Source organism: Gambusia affinis, linkage group LG15 (genome assembly GCF_019740435.1).
Source record: "Gambusia affinis linkage group LG15, SWU_Gaff_1.0, whole genome shotgun sequence".
NCBI classification, from domain to species: domain Eukaryota; kingdom Metazoa; phylum Chordata; class Actinopteri; order Cyprinodontiformes; family Poeciliidae; genus Gambusia; species Gambusia affinis.
Window position 1 is genome coordinate 11816396 of NC_057882.1, and position 22413 is coordinate 11838808.

General features: G+C 39.4%; 1 protein-coding gene across 1 annotated transcript; it reads right to left on the reverse strand.

Moving 5' to 3' along the window:
* Window positions 1-205: 205 nt before the first annotated feature.
* On the reverse strand, window positions 206-21848 carry ubash3ba (ubiquitin associated and SH3 domain containing Ba). Its single transcript, XM_044140936.1, is given in 14 exon segments — window positions 206-1423; window positions 1522-1631; window positions 2391-2497; window positions 2603-2747; window positions 3132-3224; window positions 3317-3439; window positions 3521-3691; window positions 4472-4548; window positions 4662-4870; window positions 4948-5117; window positions 5993-6191; window positions 6744-6930; window positions 7121-7174; window positions 21127-21848. Coding segments are annotated over 14 exon segments (1911 nt in total). The 5' UTR covers window positions 21255-21848; the 3' UTR covers window positions 206-1285.
* Between the last annotated feature and the right edge of the window lie 565 nt (window positions 21849-22413).

Below are 22413 nucleotides of genomic sequence, written 5' to 3' on the forward strand. Positions count from 1 at the left end.
CTGTATTTGGTTCCATCCATCTTCCATCAACTCTGCCCAGTTTATCTGCCTCTGATGAAGACAACCATTTCCACAGGATAACGCTGCCACCGCCATGCCTTTCATGGGAATGGTGACACATTACTTAGAAAGGTGAATGAGTTTAACATCTTCTACCAACTCAACAAAGAGAGTTTGTCCTGGCAAAACACAAATACACAGATCATAACAGCTCCAAAACTGTCTTTTATTAATTGATAGAGTATGACAGCTTTCAAATCATACAGCAAAAGATGCATTAGGCAATGAGTACTACAATTATTTCGTGTGATAAACAAAAAAAACAAAAAAAAAAAAAAAGAAATCACCAAGAGTTTGAAAATCAAAGTTTCTATGAGGTTAACAGAGTTTCAGGTATGGTAATGAGATAACAAGCAAAAACTTTAGTAGAGGCACCTGCATATCAGTAGCAATGCAGTTAATCCTGCAAATTAATATTAAAGTTTTCATTTGTCACATCAACTGATAAGATGTGTGGGCAGTGGCTTTACTAGAGTGCCAAATGTTCAGATGGTGTCATAAGTGTAACATTGGAGGGAAATGATATGAAATTTATAGGACCGGAACAGAAATAATAGAAATTTTTTAAAGCTGACATCAACAACCAAAAACAATTAAGACCGGTGCTCCCCTGTCTGATTGTCGACCTTTTCTTCTGTGCTTCTTCTATACAATGGGGATGTTGCTACAAGTTAAATAATAGCTTCTGACAAGTGGAAAAATATTTTTGTGGAACAAGTGTGTCTCAACTAATGCGTGTCACAGTGTGTGAAAAGGCAGCAGAGTACAAAGTCTTCACCACCCACTTCCCCCTCTGCTGGAGGAGGGGCCGCAGACAGAGACAGAGCTCCGGATAAAAATCTTGTTCCATCGCATCGCTCAGGAAGCGTCCAATTTTCTTCTGTAGCACCTCCACACTCTCAGTAAATAAGTGCCATATAGAGAGACAGGCAGAAAATGCCATCCAACCTGAAGCTTGCTTTTGCTGTGATCTCAGCACAGACTGGGGTTTTCTCTTTCCTGAGCGTCACATCTAAGTACAAGAGCTGCAATTTATTGGCTTATATATATTTTTGTTTTATTTTTATTTTAATTTTTTGCATAATGTCTTTCATTGGAAGCCACTCTGTGTTTCTCTTTGTCCTTTCGGTAGTTTGGATGGAATTCTAGAATTGTAAAAGGAAAAAATAAATAATGTTTCAGCAGTTCAAGCTGACAAAATATAGGGAGTCTAACAGCATATCCTTCAGTCTTGCATTAGCATTTCCCTCCAGTTGAAACTGTGATTGGGTCCATGTGTCAGAGGCAAGATGGGCGGGTCGACCAGCTGCCACACGCCTGTCTCCCCCAATTCTTCACAAGCACAAAAACCCAAGTAGGGAATCTGCAAGCAGGAGAAGACAGATGTGCATGTTATGAATGCACATCTAGAGGAGGGCACAGTAAGGGGATGAAAGCGACATGAGATAAAGCAGAACTGACCTTTCGGACAACTTGGACAAAGTCCTTTGAGTTTTGGGGGCTGAGGCCCTGTATTTGGCGAGTGCAGGCCTCCAGGGAGGAAGCATGAGCCACAATCAGGACCGTGTTTCCTGTGTGACAGAGGTAAAAAAAAAACAAAAAAAACAATACATATGGATGTACTGTAACTGGTAACCCTCTGGGCTTTTTCAAGTTTTGTCTTACAGAAAAACATCTATATTTTTCAGCAGTATTTTATCGGATACAGTAACAAGAACTGCTGCATAATTGTATAAAGTTTTGCACAAAAAAAATCATTGCAAAAAAAATATTAATTTCAAGTCTTTCAACTGACTTTAGGCCTGGACTTTAGCTGGGCCATTTTAAAATAAATCACCATGTTTTGACCTACTATAAGAGCTCTAACTGCATGTTTGGGTTCATCGTTTCCAAAGTCGGTCCTGCATGTTTTAATTCTCTCCCTGGTTCAACGCACCTGAATCAAATGATGACTAGTTAGCATACCTCTGCAGAACATTGACATGCTGAGGAGGTTGTTACAACCAAGGTGTTGAACTAAAGCATCTCCAAAGTTAAACCTCCACCCATCCTTTAGCAGCCTCTAACAGTTTTCCTTCATGATGGCTCTGTCTATAACTCCACCCATCTTCCTGTCAACTCTGACCAGCATCCAGGCCCAAGAATTTATTTAAGAATAATAGATGAAAGGGGCTTGAATAAAAATGCATGCCACACTTATTTTTACTTATAAAACATGTTGCCAACTATGTGTGATTGTCTTTTCTTCTCACATTTATGCATTACATTATGTTGGTGTATGAGACAAAACCTCTCCAAAAATAAAATGTGAAAAAGTTTAAAAGGTTTACCCAGACTTTTGCACTCTGTCAGAATCTCTCTGGTCACTTGGAAGCTCCTGCTGATGTAGGTGTCGTAGGACTCCGACACGGTCAGTTTGCTTACAGGATGATGAGGTCTGCAGCAAGAAAACCAATTAAAAAAAAAATGTCAAAGTTGATGAAGATTTAACCATACCGCAACATAAAATTTAAAATGATCCAACATCTGTGTTGCTTTGTACTTGTATGTTGTGTCCACACTCAGGTTTGCGGCCACTAGGTCAGCCGGGGGGATCCAAGCCGGGAGGCTGGTGCCGGAAACCCATTTGGTCCATTCAAACAAACCGGGCTCCACGCGGATTTTTGTCTTGGCCTCCAGCTGGAGACCTGAAACAGATTAAAACAGAGAATGTAGCTGAGAAGCAGAGAGGTTAATTAGACAAAATGTGTAATTTTTTTCATGCAGAAAAGACACCAAAACTCTCCAATGATTGAACAAGTTGATAAAAGCTTCACATTTTAACTCCTACTGAGTCTCTTGGCGCCAAGCAGTGTTGTCGTAACACACTGAAGCCATTCTCCAGTCTAACTTGTTTGATATAAGAGCCTGGAAAAAAAGATTTTAGACCCAACACTAAAACTCCCTCACCACCAGACAGTAACATTTATAAATACACGTAAAAAAATATCATCCAAAGTGCATGTTTATATGGTGTTTGACACCAGCCTGTGGCCAGTCTACTGACGAGTCGAATGAGGATGAGCTCCCACCTTGGAGGATGTGCTGAGCAGTCTGGATGCAGCGGAGAGAAGGAGAGCAGTAAACAAAGTCTATTGTTGTGTGGCTTTCCAACAGGGCTTCACCTGAGATGGGCCAAAACACACAGTCATCCATAATGAATCCTAACAACACCATGCATGTGTGAATAACTTGCAAATAACACACACACACAGACCTACTAGACGGGCCTGTGTGGAGCCAAACACAGTAATTGGACAGTCTTTTTCATAGTCCCGGTGACCTCCGCTCCTGCTTGGTAGGCTGCACGGCATGTTCAGATTAGAACGAACGTATCCACCTGTGCAGCACAGATGAAAGTCTTAGAAGAGAAGAAAACACTGGGATTTTAAAGATCGCCTCACAACTCTGCAACCCCCACCTTTGGAATCAAAACACTGGGCGACCCAGTGTTTGCCGAACACCACGTCCATCCTCTCGCCATGGCGACACACAAACAGCCTCATCTTGGACGAGGACGAGTGAGCGGTCGCCCTCGATACCTGAGATGAAAACGTTGTAGGCATTTACCGAGCTTTCCAAATGTGTTCCTCTCACTTCTTCACATTTTGCCACGTTGCATGCATAAACTAATGTATTATATTGGGATTTTTGTGACAGACTCACAAAAAGCACTAAATAACTGCAAAAGAGGAAAAAAAGTCATGTATGTTAAAAATCCATAAAATGTGGTATACATTTATATTCAGCCCTCTTTACTCTGTTTCCTCTATATAAATCCCAGTCCCAAGAGCTGACTTCAGAAGACATCCAATCTGAGTAAATTAATCTCAGTTTAAATCCAATTGTGCAGATCTACAGCTGGGTTTTTTTTCAGAATGCCAGTGATAAAGCACGGGAGTGGAAGCATTATGCTGTGGTCAACAAATAAAATAATTTAAGAAACTTTGAATGAGGTTGAATTCATAAATGTGCTACAGACAAACAAGCTAAGGTTGAGGTATTTTGCAAGAAAAACAGGTGAAAACATCAGTCTGGTGGATACATTTTGCAAAGGTTAGCATCCATAAGTACATTGATAGAAAATCTTTCCTTTTCTTTTCATTTGTGTTGACCTAATACAAACACTGAACTTTGTGGTTTTAATAGGACAAGATGTGGAAAAAGATCCAGGGGGATTATAAGTTATCTCAAACATATGGAAGTAAATATGTGCCATCAGAATTTGAATAAAAAATACCTCTGAAATTTGAATGTTGTATATTAGTGCTTACTTTTTCAGTATTAAAATAAATTCAGAATATATTTTTAACCTAAAAAAAAATTCAATGTCATTATTTTTGCAGTAAAAAAATTCGTGTAATTTTTTTACATGGTTGCAATAATAAAAGCCCTCCCATGAGGCTACCAGGGGCAGATGGAGAGGCACAATTGAGAAAGGAGTGAGACCTGTGAATCACACAAGAACAAACTCAGCTTTATTTATTCGCTGTACTTAGAAAATCACACAGCAAGTCTACAGCAGTATACTCGTCAGGAATGTGTACTTTTCCCATCCTTACCCATGGACAACCCACGTGTCTGACTCATCGGCACGGCTCACGTAGTTCTCAGGCAGCAGGCCGGACAACCCGGTGCCCAGCGAAGTGCCGTACAGCCAGCCCTCACTGGCTGTGCTCTGCTCCACTGGAGACATGAAGATGAAGTCCCCCTGCAGCAGCTCCAGCTCGTCGTCGTTCTGAGGCACATACGGGTACATGACTTGAAGCGTCTGCAGGAGGAGAAGAAGAGTCGTTGGGAGAGATACTTTCATCAGAGGAGCTACTGGCTTGGTGGACGGAGGGCTACCTCGTGGTTAGCAAAGCGAATATCCCTGGAGAGGAGCACAGCCAGCCAATCACAGCCTGCGGTCACCTCTATGCTTTTAGCCAACTTCTCCAGAACTGGAAGATGGCTGGCATTAAAGTGGTACGCCATGGTGACATGGAGCTGCTTTTTATGGGGCTCAACATGGACGTCTGTAAAAGAAAAACAAAAAACACACACACATTGATAAAATATCAAGAACGATACGATTTTCTCACGGATAGAAACTCATTTCCTCAATATTTATCTGTGCCTAAAAGTGATTTTAATGCTTCCTTTAACAAATTAGAATAGGTCTCTTGGCTATATTGAACATGTCGCAATTTTTTTTTCTCACAAAATTGTACTTAGGTGATGACATTTTAGCTTAGTTAGTACTGCATATTGTGAGATTCTATTAGAATGACATGTTTTAGGGAGTCCTGTCACTTTAAAACTAAATAAGCTTTATACTCGCACATAAAAATGGCTGCATACAGATGCACAATTATACAACCGTAAATCTTTGAAAAGCAAAAGTAGAGCCTCCTGCACAGTAAAACAAGAATGGAGTAAGTGATTTCCAAATGTGGAGTCAACAACAAAACACTTGTCTTTTCCAGCAGCCATTGTACAGAGCATACAGCAGTAAAACAAGCTGACCAAACGTGATGGTCTGCTGCCTTGCTAGCTTAAGTTGCTAGGTAATGGCACAGCATGTTACTTAACAATTGAAAGGTCATTGATGCAGCTCATTTTCCATACACCAAAACACATTGACTTATTGTTCAAAAACTGTCTTTTAAACTCTTTTTACAACACGTCAGACCCAATCGAAGTACAGAAATGTGTAAGATGTGAATTTACTCCCATAATAATTCTCCATTCAGTGATGATAACCTTTAGCACAGTATCTGCAACTTGGTACCAAAAGGACTTGATGAAGTGAAATCAACACAGTCAGTCGGGGCTGACGACTTAAGAGCCCCAATAAGAGCAACTTCACAGAGAAGGAATCAACGCTCTGCCCTCATCTGAAGGGACAAACCTGCTTTAGATGTCGCCTCGGTTGCAAAGTCAGCAGCGAAACTCTTCAGAACCTCAGCCATCTGCTCCTCCACAAAAAGCCCAATGAAGCTGGAGGAGATGTAGAGCTCCAGAGGCAGAGGCATGGGGATGCGACCTTTCCATTTGGCCACGGTGGTCTGCAGGGCGTCAGTCAGAGCCTCTACCTTCTCATCAGCACACTGATGGGTGCAGAAGAGTATTGGTGATCACAGAAGAAGAAAACGCAGGTAAAACGGCAACAGTAACTACAATGCCTTAAGCTTGATAGTTGTCTGCTTATTCTGAACTGGAAGGAAAATGATACAACACGATGTCAACACTTTTTACTAACAGCAACTTTCCTTATAGCAGAATTTAAAAATTGCATTTATTTGAACTGTATTCAGTCTTTCTACAGTCACATTTCACAGCAGAAACAGCTTTTCAGCTTCTATCAGTTTCACATATCAAGAGGCCGAATGGAGAGGATCTTGAACAACAATCTTCAAGATTTATCAAAGATTCTCAATTGGTTATATATATATATATCTATATATATATAGATATATATATTTCTTTTGCCTAGGTTTGTTTTTTCAGAAAGGAAATGGTCTCCAAGCAAATGTAGAGTCAGACAATCTGTCTCCACAAAAGAGGAACTTTGGTCTTAGGCTAAACTGAACACCAGGGGATTGAAGACAAAAAACATGAGGTTACAAGTTAATGTTAACAAAAAGTAAGCATAAAGTTACCATGAAGAACTGGCAGAGGGTGATGTGAGGGAAGATGTTGTGGGCCTTGTTCTTCCCGCAGGTGAGGCGGGACTGCTTCCAGAAGTGTGTGAGCTGCTGGAGCAGAGGTCCGCTGGGCCGCAGGTACAACACATACTCTCTGGGCAGAGGGTCATCCAGGAAAGGGTCGTCCAAATGGGAGAACAGCCTGAGAACAGCCAGAAACAAGGGGAGGACAGGAAGAACGGTTTCTATCCAGCAGAGGGCGGTAATGAGAAGCCGCAGAGATTCAAAACATTTTCTTTGAAGTAAGGACTGCAAATTTTTATCTCCAAAATATTTATTTTCCTGTTCTGTGCTAAACAGAACGTGGACAGATGCGTTTGGGTTGCTCTCACCAGTCGCAAGCCGCCTGGACGTTTTTGCCTCCAGTTGAAACCAGAGCTTTCAACCTGCAACGGGAACCAGAACAGAGGAGGGGATCAAAGGACGATCACAGAATCAATACTCTCTCTCCTGTGGGATCAGATGCATTCAGAGCAGCTTGTTTCATATCATTTATGACCCAACTTTAATGCTTAAAGCAGAGGGTTCATGAAACTAATGAAGCTATTCTGATTTAATAAACCTGCTTTGTTTTTTCTTAGGAAAGCGTTGTGGGGGTTTCATTGTCATAAAAGCAAACGTGTTGGTTTAATTCATGAAGCTCAGTCTATGAATAAGTAATGAGCACTTATGTGCTTGAGAATATTTAGGCCAAACCTTCTCTAAGTCTTGTTTAACAATTTATTTCCTCAGCTGCTTTATGTAATGCAATTTGCAAGCATGATTAATGGTTTTTGTTGTACACAAGATTCACTTTAAAATAGATTTCACTAGTGAAAGGCACAAGGGCCTCTGTGTATTTTTTTTATATGCTTCCAGTCATCGTCTTGTTGAAACTCCAGAGATCCTGTGCACCCTGGAAAAGGTTTCGACATCAATCCACATGGAGCCTTTCAAAGCATGACATTCATACCGAGTTTCACTTGGGATCCCGATTGCTCAGTCATTTCATCAGACCAGAGGCTTTTATTTGTGACGGCTTAAGAAGAAACTAAAGTAAGATATTATTCCTCGCTGAAAAGAACGTAGTGTGCTTTTAGTCACTCTTTAAGCCATAAAACATTTTTTTAAAAACTTTAGATTTTTGTAAAACAGAGTTTCTTGCGTGTTGATAATTAGACTTTTTGACAGTTATCCTCTCCGGTGTATCCTTGAATCCTGTTCACATTTTTTCCATTACTGCATCGCTGAGCTTTTATTGACTGACAGCGTCTCTCTGGTCACGCTCATAGGAAAGACCCGTGAGCGTGTCCCTTTAGAAGCCTCTACAAATTACTAACCCTGAATGGAATTTTTTAAAAATATGTGCTATTCTTATAACTTGCCCTTGCTGTTCTGGACAAATAAAACTTTTTTTGTTTTTAATTCTTGCTTTTTTGTGCTCCTTGAAGAGGAAAAGGGCAAAAAGCAGAAGTATGCACAACCCATGTATGAACACTTTTGGTCCATGAGGTCAGACTGGTAGTCAAAGTTCTTAACTAAACTTGTTAAGAATCAGCAAAAGTCTGAACACTAGGTTGGAGGTTGAATGGTCTAAATCAAAGCATATTCATACATTTGAATGGCCCAGTTAAAGTCTGGAGTTATGTCTTAACTGGCAAGATTAGAGATATATACCAGTAGTTTTATTGGAAAAAATATATTAATTTCTAACAGCCGTGCCTATGTGGTATGAATACTTTTGCAATAGAAAAACCAAGAGGTTCTCCTTTTACATTAAACCTCCACACACCACAGGGAAATTCTGGTCTGTGGGAAGGATTTGCTTGTTGGTGAAGATAACACAAGGTACCAAAATGTGACTTCATGTTATCTCATCAGGAAACCATTATCCATCGTATTTGCATCCATGCATGCAAACAACCAGCAACCTTCTGTTCTGTCACACTATTGCTGCTTGAATCCACCCAAACGAGCCGTACGGGACAGCATAATTCTCTTTCCCCCTTTCATCCATGATTCATATTTAGATTTTTTGCTTTTTATCCAGATGTGAGCGACTGCTAAATAACCAACGACAGTGATGAAGACTATAGCTAAACTCTAAGCCTTGTTACTCCATCTCCTTTCAGCCGGAGTTCTTTGTGCATTGTGTGAGAACAAGGCACGGGCCCAAGCCAATAAATGGCTTATTCATTGCATCAGCAAACAAGAACACAAAACGGTTGTAATACCGCCACGCTTTTAACTAAATGATAACTCCACTGTAACATAGACAGCACTGCTTTTTACCCCTCTGTGCAGACATTATGACCGTCTCTAAATACCAAATTAGTTTTCTGTGCCACTGCGAAGCCTTCTGACTTCTTTTTGGAACGTGATTCAGACTCGCTGCAGCTCCTCTGTGTGTGACGGCGCCGATGGTGCTTACTGTGCCCCCGTTTGTGTTCAAACTCAATGAGCTATTTTTATATTCGTCCCACAGAGAGGGTCCTAGATACGGCGACGTCCCCGGACCCTGAGGCAGAGCGCCCTGACACACGGCAGGGTGGGATGACCTGGTCGGCGGGGTCGTGAAAGACTGCCGGGTCCAAACGGTGCGCCCCCTTTACACACAACTTATGAGAACACATGCAGAGCAAAAACAAACCCCTGGACTGGTCTACCAGATCCACATACAACATTTCATCTAACTGACCCAGTTCCTGATAATACAAGCCATGGCTGGGTGGAGAAGGCTTAACACGCAGAGCCGTTTGTGTGCTACAATCGTCTTATACGAAGATTCCACCTGGTACTGTGTGGAGGAGGATTTTTGTTTTTTCCCCCCGTCTTTTTTTATTTCAGAAGGGATGATGGGATTACAAGCAGATGTGACTGAGGCTTCATAAAATCCAATCTGAGCTGGAACATAAGATTGCATGCTTCTCATCTTTGCACAAAGAGACCCCTCGTGACAAGAAATATTACTAAAGTTCTTATGCAGGTTTGCTGAGCAAATATACAAACATCGTGCAACACGGTGAATTTGACCTGTTCTTTTTTTAATGCTATAAAACCCTGTTGTGCGCATAAACATTAATATCGGTGGAAATATGTAGATAAATTTAACATAAAGTGTGATGCAGAAGAAAATAGTCCGAGAACAGCATAATTAGACGCAGCTCAAACCTACACAGAAAGAATAAATAAGATGTTTTCTTCTATCAGAGCAAAAGATCAGGTGCAGATTTTCACAAGCAGACTGCCAGTCACGCTTGCAGAGGATGCTGTGTTAGGGGGACACACGCTTCTCTGAATGCAGACCATCAATGTCAACATAATCTTTGATGTCTTGACAGCTGCAGAAAAAAGTGCATCAAGCAAAAAAAATCTAAGTGACGGAGAGCAACGGCAACCAAGTTAGGACTGCCGGCTACTGCATCCTGTCGCGCCTCGGAGGCTAGACTCAACCTTCTGCCGCCACTCTGCCTTTCAGACACAGAAGATCTCAAATCTGCCATTCTTAAAACGTTCAGTCATTTCACAAAATAGTGATGCATACCCATGACTTTATGCAACTTTAAATTGTTTACTTTCTCTAATGAGGCTTCACAAAGGAGGAAAAGGAATGCATATTTGTTTAGTGGTCAAAATGACCTTGTTTCTGTGAAATCGGTTGACATGTATCTATAATTAAATCATGTATCTTTTAACACTCGGCCACGTAAATGTAAAGATTTCCCTACAAACTAGCCCTGGTCCTTTTACAGCTTATGTGAGAATCACAAACCTCTGTGTTTTTGGTGGATTTCATAAACTGACACAAAACATAACTTGCCTTATATTTGTATTTAGCACCACTTAAATAAATTTGTTCATTTACTTGAGGTGGGGGAAAAAAACAACAAAATCTTTCAGGATATTTCATATACGTCAAAAGAACTCTTGTGGTATTTTCATAATTCCTTCGTTCTGCAGTATTTGCATATATATTTTATATTTTAGAAACCAGTCAAGGCAAAATTTCTGCCCAAAACAAAAACAAACAATTTTTTTAAAATCAGGGTTTTAAGTACAGAATGATGTCACCTTGATGTTGCAGAACAAGGAGAGACAACACATTTCTCTGTTCTTGCAGAATGTGTGACCTTCACATACAACTGGAACTACAATGAAGTAGTTTAACTTTTCAAATATTCATATGTGCAGATCAGTATTTAATTAAAAGTCAATGACAGACCTTACTATGCAGATCCCAAGCATTCTCCATCCAATCTCACTCACACTCTGACCTGAGAGTTGACAAATATTTTGGTCTCTAGATTTGCAAAGCTGGTGGAGACAGACACCCCCCCCCCAAAAACTCACACCGAATTCAAACAGCAGTGATTTGGAGGGGAAGTCACTATCTTTGTTCCAGTTCACAATTAGGCGTCATTTTTTTTAGCGTCTATAACATAAAATCACATCAAAAAACTCTGATTGTAATTGTAACAAAATGTGGAAAAATTCCAGTAGGAATATTTTTCATTGAATAATGTATAAAAGTTTTTCCGTACCGATATTAAAAAGTCAAAGCTTATTGAAAATGACCAATTACACCATTAACCAGAAAAAAACCTAAAGAAGAGATGAAGAAACTGCTCTGACTGAGTTACACTGAATACAAATGTGATCAAATCTGGACTCATTAAATAATGAGTCAAATACATCCAAGCAATTCACAGAAATCCTCATCAGAACTCATCCCTGTTAAACTCAATTTCAATGCTTTGGATGTTTTCTGTTGGAGTAAAACAACAAACTGTCCTCAACATTTAACTTGTTCTCATCAAACACTGAGCAAGTTATTTTTAAACTGAATTTGTTTTTGAAAGCCAAACAAAGATGAAAACGATTAAAGACGGTGCAAAAGTGAACTCTGCCCTGAGTAAGAGCTATTTCAAACCACCAATGGAAAGGTGATATCGTCAGATTTTTAATATATTTTTTCGCATGCACCTGTGTAGCAGGAAATATCAAAAATATCCCTGCAGTTTCCTCACATATGATAAGGCATTGCCGCAGTCTGGTTTCTCACATGTTTAAACATTTTTGGGCTGTTTATTACGTTCTAGTCATTTTCCAGTCTGCTTGGCAAGCTGGAAGTGACAAACCTCCACTATGTAAACATCATGCTTTTCATGCAGGCAAATTAACCATGAAAGAATAGCAGAAAAGATAAACTACATTACATGCAAATATAAACAAACGCTATAACATTTGCAGCTAGTTGCTCCCAAGGGCCCCTCCCCGACTCGACTCCACCAGCGAAACAGAATTTCCTGTTTATAAGCTGACGGCAAACAGACAGCTCCAAATACTTATCACACCAGCATTGCTGGGATCTCAGTTTGCTGCCTGACACTCAACTGCGCCCAAAGGAGAGCTTCCATCAGCTGAAAAAATATGCTCCACTTGCAACAGCATGTCCAGCTACATCCACAATCAGTCAGCCGGCAGCAAGGCAAGCATTCAATGAAATGGGAATTTACTTGTTTACAGACAAAATGTTATATTTACAGTACAGATAGTAGTTGTTATTCACTCCTAATTAGGCTTCATATGCATGAGAACACCATTGGTTAACTATCATTTTTATAATTTTTATCTGAAAAAAATGCCAGCACTCTGGGTTTGCACTGAATGAAGGGGGAAAAATGCAGTTTATAATTTGTGTAGAGAGCACTTTAGACTTGCTAACACATATACTTCTATTTGTGAAGTATGTGAAATAACTAGCTACTCCTGGAACATTTATCCTACATGGAATAATTTGCCTCCATCATTTAGTTGTACCGCCTCGTTTCATATTTTTAAACTGTCTTTGCTCCTGTATTCAGCAAGAACAAAGTATCATTTATTTACTCCTCACATGGACATGGACACATTTCTGTCTTATTTTGTGTCATGAAAATAAGACAATACACCATACAACTGGTATGGTACTACCATACCAGTTGTATGGCACTAGCAACTGTACCATACAGTTGCTAGTATGAATTTATATGTACATGTATTTTTTTATAAGCTAGCTTTAGATTAGGGGGAAGCATTGAGTATGCATGCTTGTGTTTAAATGTCTTGAATTATATTTTGGATTTACTCATTAAGATTTGCCTCAGCGTTGTTCATATGAAAAGGAGATGATCCAGATTTACTCATTAAGATTTGCCTCAGCGTTGTTCATATGAAAAGGAGATGATCCATCTCAAGGGATTATCTTTGAAAGTAACAAATAAAACATATTTATTCAGCTAGCTATTAGCTTAGCCAGCTGAGCTGTTAGCATGTCTCTTAAAATTGTCCAAAATTCACCTACAACTTGTTAGCCTTTTTTGAAAGGTTTGTTAATCTTATGTAAATGAGAATGATAAAAATTTTGTATTTTTTAATTAGGGTTTTTTTTTCTGTAACTAGCCAAAGTTCTAAGCTAACATGAAGAAACTGTAGCTTAAAGGGCCTCAAAGCCAAGCTGTCTCAAACTGTACAACATTTTTGTGTTTCAAATTTAAAAGTTGAAACACCTTTTTTTTTTTTTTTTTGCTTATATAACTCAATTAGAAATTTGCTACAATAATTCACAACATTTTGATAAGTATCTGATAGTTGTCGGTATCTTCATGCCTATTTCAGTTTGAATACTTTTTTCCAAACTGAACCTAACACTCCCCTTGGCTATGAATGTAACCTCCAATCATACACCCCAAGCCAAACACAAACTACATTTAGAAGATGTTGAATTACAGGGTTGGAATGTTATTTGCACATGCATTAACTGGAAAAGGAGAAAGACATGCTTTCCTCAGTGCAAAAAACCCAGAAGAACGACATCCATGAACAAGACGGGATCTTAGACTGTCCAGGCTTAGAGAGGGCGAAGGGTGTTGTGAGTCTGCAGGAAGTGGAAATTAAATTTTCCATCACTAAGTGTAACATTAGGAGTAAGTATCTGCTGTGTATTTACTACCAGATTGCAAATAATGTTAAGAAACTAGACGTATCCAGCACTATAGAAAGATTTTATATTTTAGCATTATATCTGTAATTCTAGGAAAAGACGGCAACACATCTGTCACAACTGCTGTGTAAACGTACGTATAACTCCAAACTTAGTGCAACTTTGTTGTCGTAAACATACAAGCAGTCTTTAGCTAATTTGCAATAAAAACATTTAACTATGCTAATTTCCATGTGTAGCCCCCTTACTTTCAACAGAGCCACACATGCCATACTTTTATGCATTTATGGTAAGCTGTGCTAATTTGCTAATTGCTCATTTAAATTAACCCCTAATTTGCCCTATGGGTTAGTGACATATTTGATTCACAGACAGGCCTGCTTTGGTGTTACATACTCACTTCATTCAGCAAACCAGGAACCGCAAATTGAACAAAAGTATCTGTGGACAGCTGAGGTTGTTTCTTACCGTCATTTATCCTAATGATATTGATGGGAGGTTCACCAGGTCAGACAGAGCAAATAAGAAATTGACTCAAGTAAAGTTGTGAAGGAGAGAAAAAGGTTTAAAAGGACGCCGTGGTTTTAGAGGGCTATTTTTAGTACTCTGACGTCAGTGAAACAAGTTAAAGTGTAAACAGAGCAAATTATTCACTGTGAATACTTTGTTTAAGGCCTGGTGCCAAAATCCTAATGCATCACTGCATTAGGAAAGTCCCACGGCTGCTATACAGGCAGCGGAAACAGAAAGTGCTTGGGAGTGGCGGCCATAGTTGGGTTGGCAGCCACATGCATGTTGTCTTAAGATGCATGATCAAAAGCGTCTGGCATTAATTAAGGCCACAAATTAAATTTAGATTTCACACAGGTCAGTTGAAAAGCTGCATATAAAGAGGATACACAAGGCCGGAGCCTTGACATTAGGGTTTTTGGAACATGCATTTGTCTTATCAGCTGAAAATTCACTTTTTGCCAAATGTAGGAATGATTTAAGGGAAAAAAAAAAATCACGATAGCTCACTGAGTACAGAACACCATCGCTCAGTACGACCGCAACCGACTCCTCGCTGCTTCAGCCTCCCTCCAACTACCAACTCAACAGTGCTCTGCAAAAGGTCACAAGCCACTTCCGGAAATGAGCGACTTCCTCTTGGCTGTCTTGAACACAGGCTCAGAGCTTGTTTTAGTTTGCACGCAGCGGCACTATTCCTGATATGTTAATACAGAAGTTATTTCGCTGTAATTCTGTCCGAGATTTGCCTACATATCAAATAATTTTACTTGATGTTATTTCACGTGTTGTACTAAAGCGGCATTCTGGGTAGGGAAGAGGTTTTGAAAGTGTGCTAGGTAAGGGGAACAATGTGCTGTATTCAGCGTGCACTCTGACTTCCTCCTACACTCAAAAAGACTTCACAGGCAGACAGGGTGGGGGAAAAAATGAAGTTAGAGCATATAATCTCCACACGGCTATAAGCGCAATGGCTCAGAAACCACGCTGGCTTTGATGTTGAGAAGTTGTCAGAGAACATGTTGCACAGGAGACATTTGTATCTGTAAAACGAATCTGACAAGAAAACAGAATAGAAGATGCAAAAATGGACAGGCCACCCAGAGAGGGGGAAGTTATCACTCCAAAAGCAACATAAAAACCAGGTTATAGTTTACAAATACGCCCGGGAACCAAAAATCCCACATTCTTTGTTCTGATAAAGCTAAAAATAAAGTGTTTGGTAACGAGGACCAGCGTTGGATCTTTTGGGGAAAAAATGGGAAGCTTTGCAGGTCTGAGCCATCCCAAATGTGAAGTATGTGAGTGGCAGTATCATCTTGTGAAGCCATCACTTTACAGAATATATGGCAAAACGATTAAATATTTACAGGAAATCTCAAGAAATGGATCAGGAAGTTAAAGCTGAGGGAAAATTGGGTCTTCCAAAAATGGGCAAAGACTGTAAACATGCCTTTAAATTTATTAAAAACTGACTTAAAGACAACAAAGTCACAGTTTTGGAGAGGTCAACACAGATACATGAAGGTTGTGTGGGCTGAGCTGAAAAGGTGTGTGCAAGCCTGACTCTCTAAATCCAGTTTCATCAGAAGAAACGAGCCAAATCTCCAGCTACTTATTTTTTTATAAGACGTTCCTTAGGGAAGAATACCCAAGATGTTTGTCCCAAACATACATTTTAAAAAGGCACTTATACTAAATAACAAAGTGGAAATTACAATGTAAACTTCGGAATATAAATATTTCTTTAAAATGTTTTCTCATTATTCTTGCAGTTAGCAAACAGAAATAATTTTGTTGATTCCTAACTTGCATAAAACTAAGTATATTAATAAACATGGGTTTTGATTGTGGTTTCGATACATATACCAAGAGATAATCTTGGTCTTTCGCAACTTCTCTGCACACAAGTAAATATGTTTTTAAAAAAGTACTGGAGCAAATGAACATTGTCAAGCGTCCTTAGCGTCGCTATAATTGATGCAAGGTTTGTACTTAAGCAAACTGCATATGATGGGGTGATGTATGGATCTAGAGGAGAGTGTTGGTCCTCGATGGAGCCTCCATGTTGCGATTCCTGAAATTTCCCTGTTTTCTCTTTAAATACGGCAATAAAGGCAACTAGTGCCATAAAAACGTAACATGAATATTCAAAGGTGCATCACAAAGTGTTCTTTTGCAACCAGTTTATTGTGCTTTTCGTACAGGTTGTGTGTCACATTAAAGGTGGAAAAAGAATTCAAAAGTGACTTACCAAGGATTTGAACAAGTTGTTTCTATATAGCTTTGAATTTTAGGCAATACAGATTTTAAAATTTCAAAGAACAATAGACTTAAGCCTAAATAGTCGTATAAAATGTAAAGCAGAAAGCATTTAATAAATTAGTGGAGGTATAAGTAGTACCTGTACTTGTTATCCATTAGGCAATCCTGAGCACATTCATTTAAAGGGAATCCATAATTCTTTAAAAAAAAAAAAAAGTTGGAGAACCAGCCCTCTGTCCAAGGATGGAAAGTAAAAAGTCAACACAGATGTCCAATCTCTCTGCAGTAGGACATGTCTTGTTTACGCTCACAGTTCAACACAGAGTAAGACCAGTTCTCTTCATGTCTGTCTTTGGACTTTATCACTGCAGTTATCATGATGTTTGTTTTTTTTTTATCTGCTTCCTGCCAACTCAGAAACTGCCACCTTCGTCTCAGGGTGGCTAACCAAAATGAAGTGGGGGGTATCTGACTACATTTCACATCACATCATTTATAAATCACCACTATTTATAGCTTCTTACTAATGTGAGGGGAAAAAAGATGGTTATTGGGATTTTAATGGCATAGCATGTCTGAATTCGCCTTGTCACTTTGTTACAAGTAAAATTAGCTTACTCTGATCCCTAACCCTGCTTCTGTGCTTAAATGTATGACAAAAGAAGTCTTAAGGTGTTTTTATTTTTTATTTTTTGCAGGCTGTTTTCAGACAGATCTGCTTTCGCTGAAATGTTTACTACAACGCAATAAAAATGCTGCCTTCAGAATATAACGGGACTTAGCCTCAAAATCTAAACAAACACACCATCATAGCTAAAAAAATTATTATTAATGGACTTTGAATGCCCTGGTTTGATTCCATATAGACATTATAAAAAGAAGAAAGGGCAATGTTTACCAGGAAATACAGGACAACAAGAAGTTAAAATTAACATTAAAGTGTTATAAGGAAGTGCTTCTAAAGAAGTTGGATGATTTACAAGTGTAGTACAGAAACAAAAGCAAACTACAGGATGCAACATGGAACAGAAAATGGTTCACCGAAGCTTTAAAAGACGGTTTTGGACTAAAACTAACAACTGACCATTTGATTTAGTCGCTTTCCAGCAACACTCATGTTTTCCTGAACCCATTTCTTCCACGTCCTACCAAACCTGTACGACAAAAATGGACAGCGACACGTCGCTGTCGTGTCTGCGCTGATGTGTCTGCTCATTCAGCCAGGGTCACGTCACATCTTTGCTTCCACACAATCAGGAGAGCAACAACCTTCCAGGCAGCTCCAAGCTGATTACTCAGGTCAAATCTGGATGAATCAGCACAAAAAAAAAAATCATTTTGTTTCACTTTAGTTGACTTTTCTTCATAACCATAACTTCTTGTTTCTCTGTTTCTCTTGACACACCCTTCAAAATGGAAAACAAAATAAAACACCACGGAGGCAAAAATGTTCGTTGGTCTCAGAAGATTTATTTGCCGAAACGTTCTGCTTCTGTGAGGCACAATAGTCGATGTGGCACAGAGGTAGATTTGTTTTAGTCACTCTTCAAAATGGGAAAGACAAGAAACTACGTTGTAAAAGTAAGGCAGAGGCTTGTTGACCTCAGACTTCTCTCTGTTTGCCAGTGGTAAGAAAGTGTGACAGAGGCACACTTATTTTGGCCACTAGCCTCCAGGCTGCGCAAGGAGCCATATTTACCTCACCACAACCTGCAGTGAGGAGGATGGTAAGACATGAAGAAAAACCCCAAATAGCTCTTTGTGAAAGAGCTGCAGCAAGAAGTGAAGGCTGACACATAGGATAGACAACTATGCACCCAACCAATTAACCTAACGAGCATTTCCTTATAAAGCACTAGAGCACAGCTTTACGTGGGGTACTAATAATTGCTGATGGAGGAGTTCCTGCTTGCAACAATAAAAAACTTTTGTTTTTCAGTTGCATTCTTTAGTTTTTGTTTCAGTTTTTGCAACCACACTAAAACTTGCTTAACTTGCCAAATCATCAACGAACAGAAAACAATCAAGCCAGAGTCGTGAGCACAAAACAACTGACCGCTTCACCGGAGTGGCAGTCAGAGGGCTCACTGGCGCGCGTTAATATTTAACAACAATATTAATTGTTACAGAGATCAATTATTAAATCAGAGCGACAATGGATGTCAGAGATAATGGATGTGCGTGTATGCAAACATACGAATCACAGTCACTTGACGGCGTTGGACAGAAAACCATCAAACCTTTGCCAGTTTTAAAAACCTAGCATTTAAAAAAAAATGTTTTCAAAAGGGAACAGCTCGACCCGGTGAAAAGAAAAGGCTATTCACCACTTTTAACCTCACTAGTCCGAGTCGCTGCTAAAATTTCTGCCTTCATTTTTTACAAAGGAAAATGGAATCTAATTACAACGTTCACGAGAGAATTGTTTCTTCGGTACCTGGGAGATAATTTTTGGGCACGTAGAAAAAAGGCCCTGTGTGGGACGGGACAGTTTCAACATGTTAGGTTAATAATTTATGTGGGAGTATCTGACAGTACTTACAATGAAAAAGGACAAAATAATAACACTTCCTGTGACAGGGAAGACATTGCACAGTGAGAGGAAGGAGAGAAATTAAGAAGCGCTCGTTCATGCTTACAATTAGATGTCATTATTTGGCAGAACAAAATTATAGCATGGCTCGTTAAGCTAATATATAAGATTCAATATTTAAACCTAAATGTAGTTTCGTTATCTGTAGTTTTATTATTTTATCTGTTTATATATATATATATATTGTAGTTATACTTAAATCACAATTCTGCTTCTAATGGATTTCTTCTGTTGTTTTGCATCTACTAATTGCAAACGGCAAATCATTTGTTTAAAAACCGTAAAACACATGCAGAGCACACGTTTTCATATTCTTAGCTAATCTAGAAACTACTGTCTGGAATCAATAATGCTTGTTTCCTGGCAACCGCTGTGCTTAAAGGATGAATGAAAAGACGTATTGACGGGCACAACCAGGAAACACCCATAAGATTATGTTGACACTGAGAGACAGTGAGAAACAAAGCCCTCCTCAGACTACATTGAGGAAACCATGATTAACCCTTAGCCAGCCCAAGGAATAAGCAAGCCAAGCTTCTCATGCAGAACATTTTTAAATCACTTCTACCAGTTTCCACATGAGAACATTTCAGCTTTTAAAATTTTTTAATGTAGTCAACATCTAAAACAACAATGTCTTCTTTCTTGTGGTACAAAGACGATCTTTAGAGTATAAGTGATGTTTACATCCATAACTTGAGAGCACTTTTCATCATGCTGCTGCTCATGAGAGTCGCGTTTCATTGAACTGAAACGTTCATTGAACAGCACTGGACTGTTTTGCATAAAACCCAATTGAGATAACCTGTCTTCCTGTCTCTGTGATCCGTACCGCTTAAGTCCACATTTCATTTAAAGCTCACACTCTAAAATGTTTCATCTTAAATAATATTTAAAGGATTTAAGACATAACACCTTCAAAGCTGCTAAAAAAAAAAGTTGTTTTAAAGTTTTTAAAGTTGTTGAAGTTCTTTAAAAGAGATGACGAATGCTATTCATGGGCTGTGTAGAGAATGGAGTAAAGAAGAGTAGCTTCTTCTTCTGCACTGGTCAAAAAGTATATATATAAATCAACATTATGTTCTAAATAAAACTGGATAATTTGTGTATGTAGGAAGACGCTACAATGTATAAATGCTCGTCTAAAAATGAACCCAAAATGAATATTACATTTATTTTTTCCCCTGCTGTGGGAAAACCCAGGTTGGAGACTGTTAAGCAAACACCTGAGTTTAAATAGGGTCATTATGAAAGACCCCAAGGGTGTAAGTTGACATCATCAGCAGCAAAGTTGCCAAGATTTATAAAAATTTGCAGATGAATATGAGAAAGTTTTTCACCAGAATACCAGAATTATTGGATACTGGCTGGTTCAACCTAGCTATAACTGCAGAACATTATTTTATTTTACATCAGTATGAATAATAGTTGTAATCTTGTTAGAATCTCAACCGGTCGTTAGGATTAAAAAGAAAAAGAAAACGTCGTTGGTGTTAAACTGGCTGTCGGGTTATGAAATTCTGAACTGGCTTTATATAATCTTGGGCTGGGTCTGGATTCTTTGGTGTTGGGCAAAAATAATTTTGAATTACTTGGCAATTTAACTCCTTTATTATAGTTTGAAGGTACTATATAATCAGTCTTAGTAGTGCAATGTAACCTTGATATTAACATGTATCTGGTACTTTTCTCACCAATGTAAAAAATTTTTAAAAAAAGCTCCAACTATTTAACAACTAGATCCAAAGTGCTTGAGTTTTCATACGTGTACAATTTGAAATGGACAGTTTAATATGTACTGTCAAATTCTAGCAAACACTTTAAAACAGTTATAAGTTGGCAACATGGACACACCAGAACCAAGCAGCATCAGCAGAAGAAATGCTGCAGAGATGAACGTAAATGAAACTTTTGACCAGGATACTAGAATTAGTGGAAGCAGCGTGGATTCAGCCTAGTTGTTACTGTGAGTGTGAGACAGAGTTGTGACAGAGCAGCCGTCCACTTACGCCCTGGTCCTGGGGAAGCCCATGGACAGCAGCACGTCCAAAGTAGAGCCATGTTTGATGGTGTTGGGTCGGTTCTGGCGCTGCCTTCGCGGTGTCACTTTGGCGTACAGGTCCTCCTTCGCTGCCATAACTCACAGCCCCATCGGTACGTCAGGTCCACAGCTCCGCTAGTGTGTTTTCATTTATCAGCAGATAAAAAAGAAGGGGAGAAAAAAGGAAGACGGAACCAGAGAACTATTTAACTCAGAGTGACTCGGTCTGGACGGAAGCACGTAAATATCACGAAACTCTGCGAGGAAACGAGCATGTTTGACTGTGAGCCTGAACGAGCTGCCTCCTCCTCCTCCGGCTGCTGCTCCTGACGGCTCGCAACATGAAGTCAAAACCATCAGCAGGGGGCTCGGCCATGGGAAGTCACTCCTGCGCTCTCAGCCGTGTCCCCGACAGCGGTGAACACATCTGGCTGCTGCCTGCCCCTCGCATCCGGTCCGCTGAGCGAAAAATCAGACACGACAGCACAAGTTTCCCCCTCCGAATGTTGTCTTATTCATGAATGGACCCTGATGAGCGAGCGGAGGATCGGCCGCGACCCCTTCAGTTAAAGAGACAGCATAGCAGCAGCATGCAGGAGGGGGACAGGAAGTCAATTTTAAAGCCTTTAAACCGAAGGCGTATTAAACTGTGACAGCGACACAGTCCGCCTACTCAGGGGCGCTGTTTGAACACGTAGACAGACTGTATGGAGAGCTGCTGTGATTATTTCAGTGACAGTCTCATGATGGAGGTGAATGGTGGAAAATGCTGCTCACACTTCCCGTCTGCGAGAAAAAGTTCGACATTACTGCGCGCATGCGCAGTGCGGGGGTATGAGGACGGTCCGTCATCCTCAGTTGTCATAGCAACATCGGCATTAATCCGTACATTTTTAATTTTTTACTCGGTTGTAAATATTTCACTGAAACTAGAACATTTTCCCAGCATATATTATTTAATAAGAAAATGTTCCAGTTAAAACTTTATACTTTAGTTTATTTATATATATATATATATATATATATATATATATATATATATATATATATATATATATATATATATGGCATAATCTTGCTGATAATAGGTTTTTGGTACATCAATTTGTAGTGTTATAGTTGTTTTCACCTTCACCAAATTAAAAATTTTGACCTCTTTAAGTAAGCTACTATCATCATATCACATCAGTGATAACCAAATCCTTCTACATTTTTTTTACTTGAATTGCAGACTCAAACCACCTGTATTTGTCAG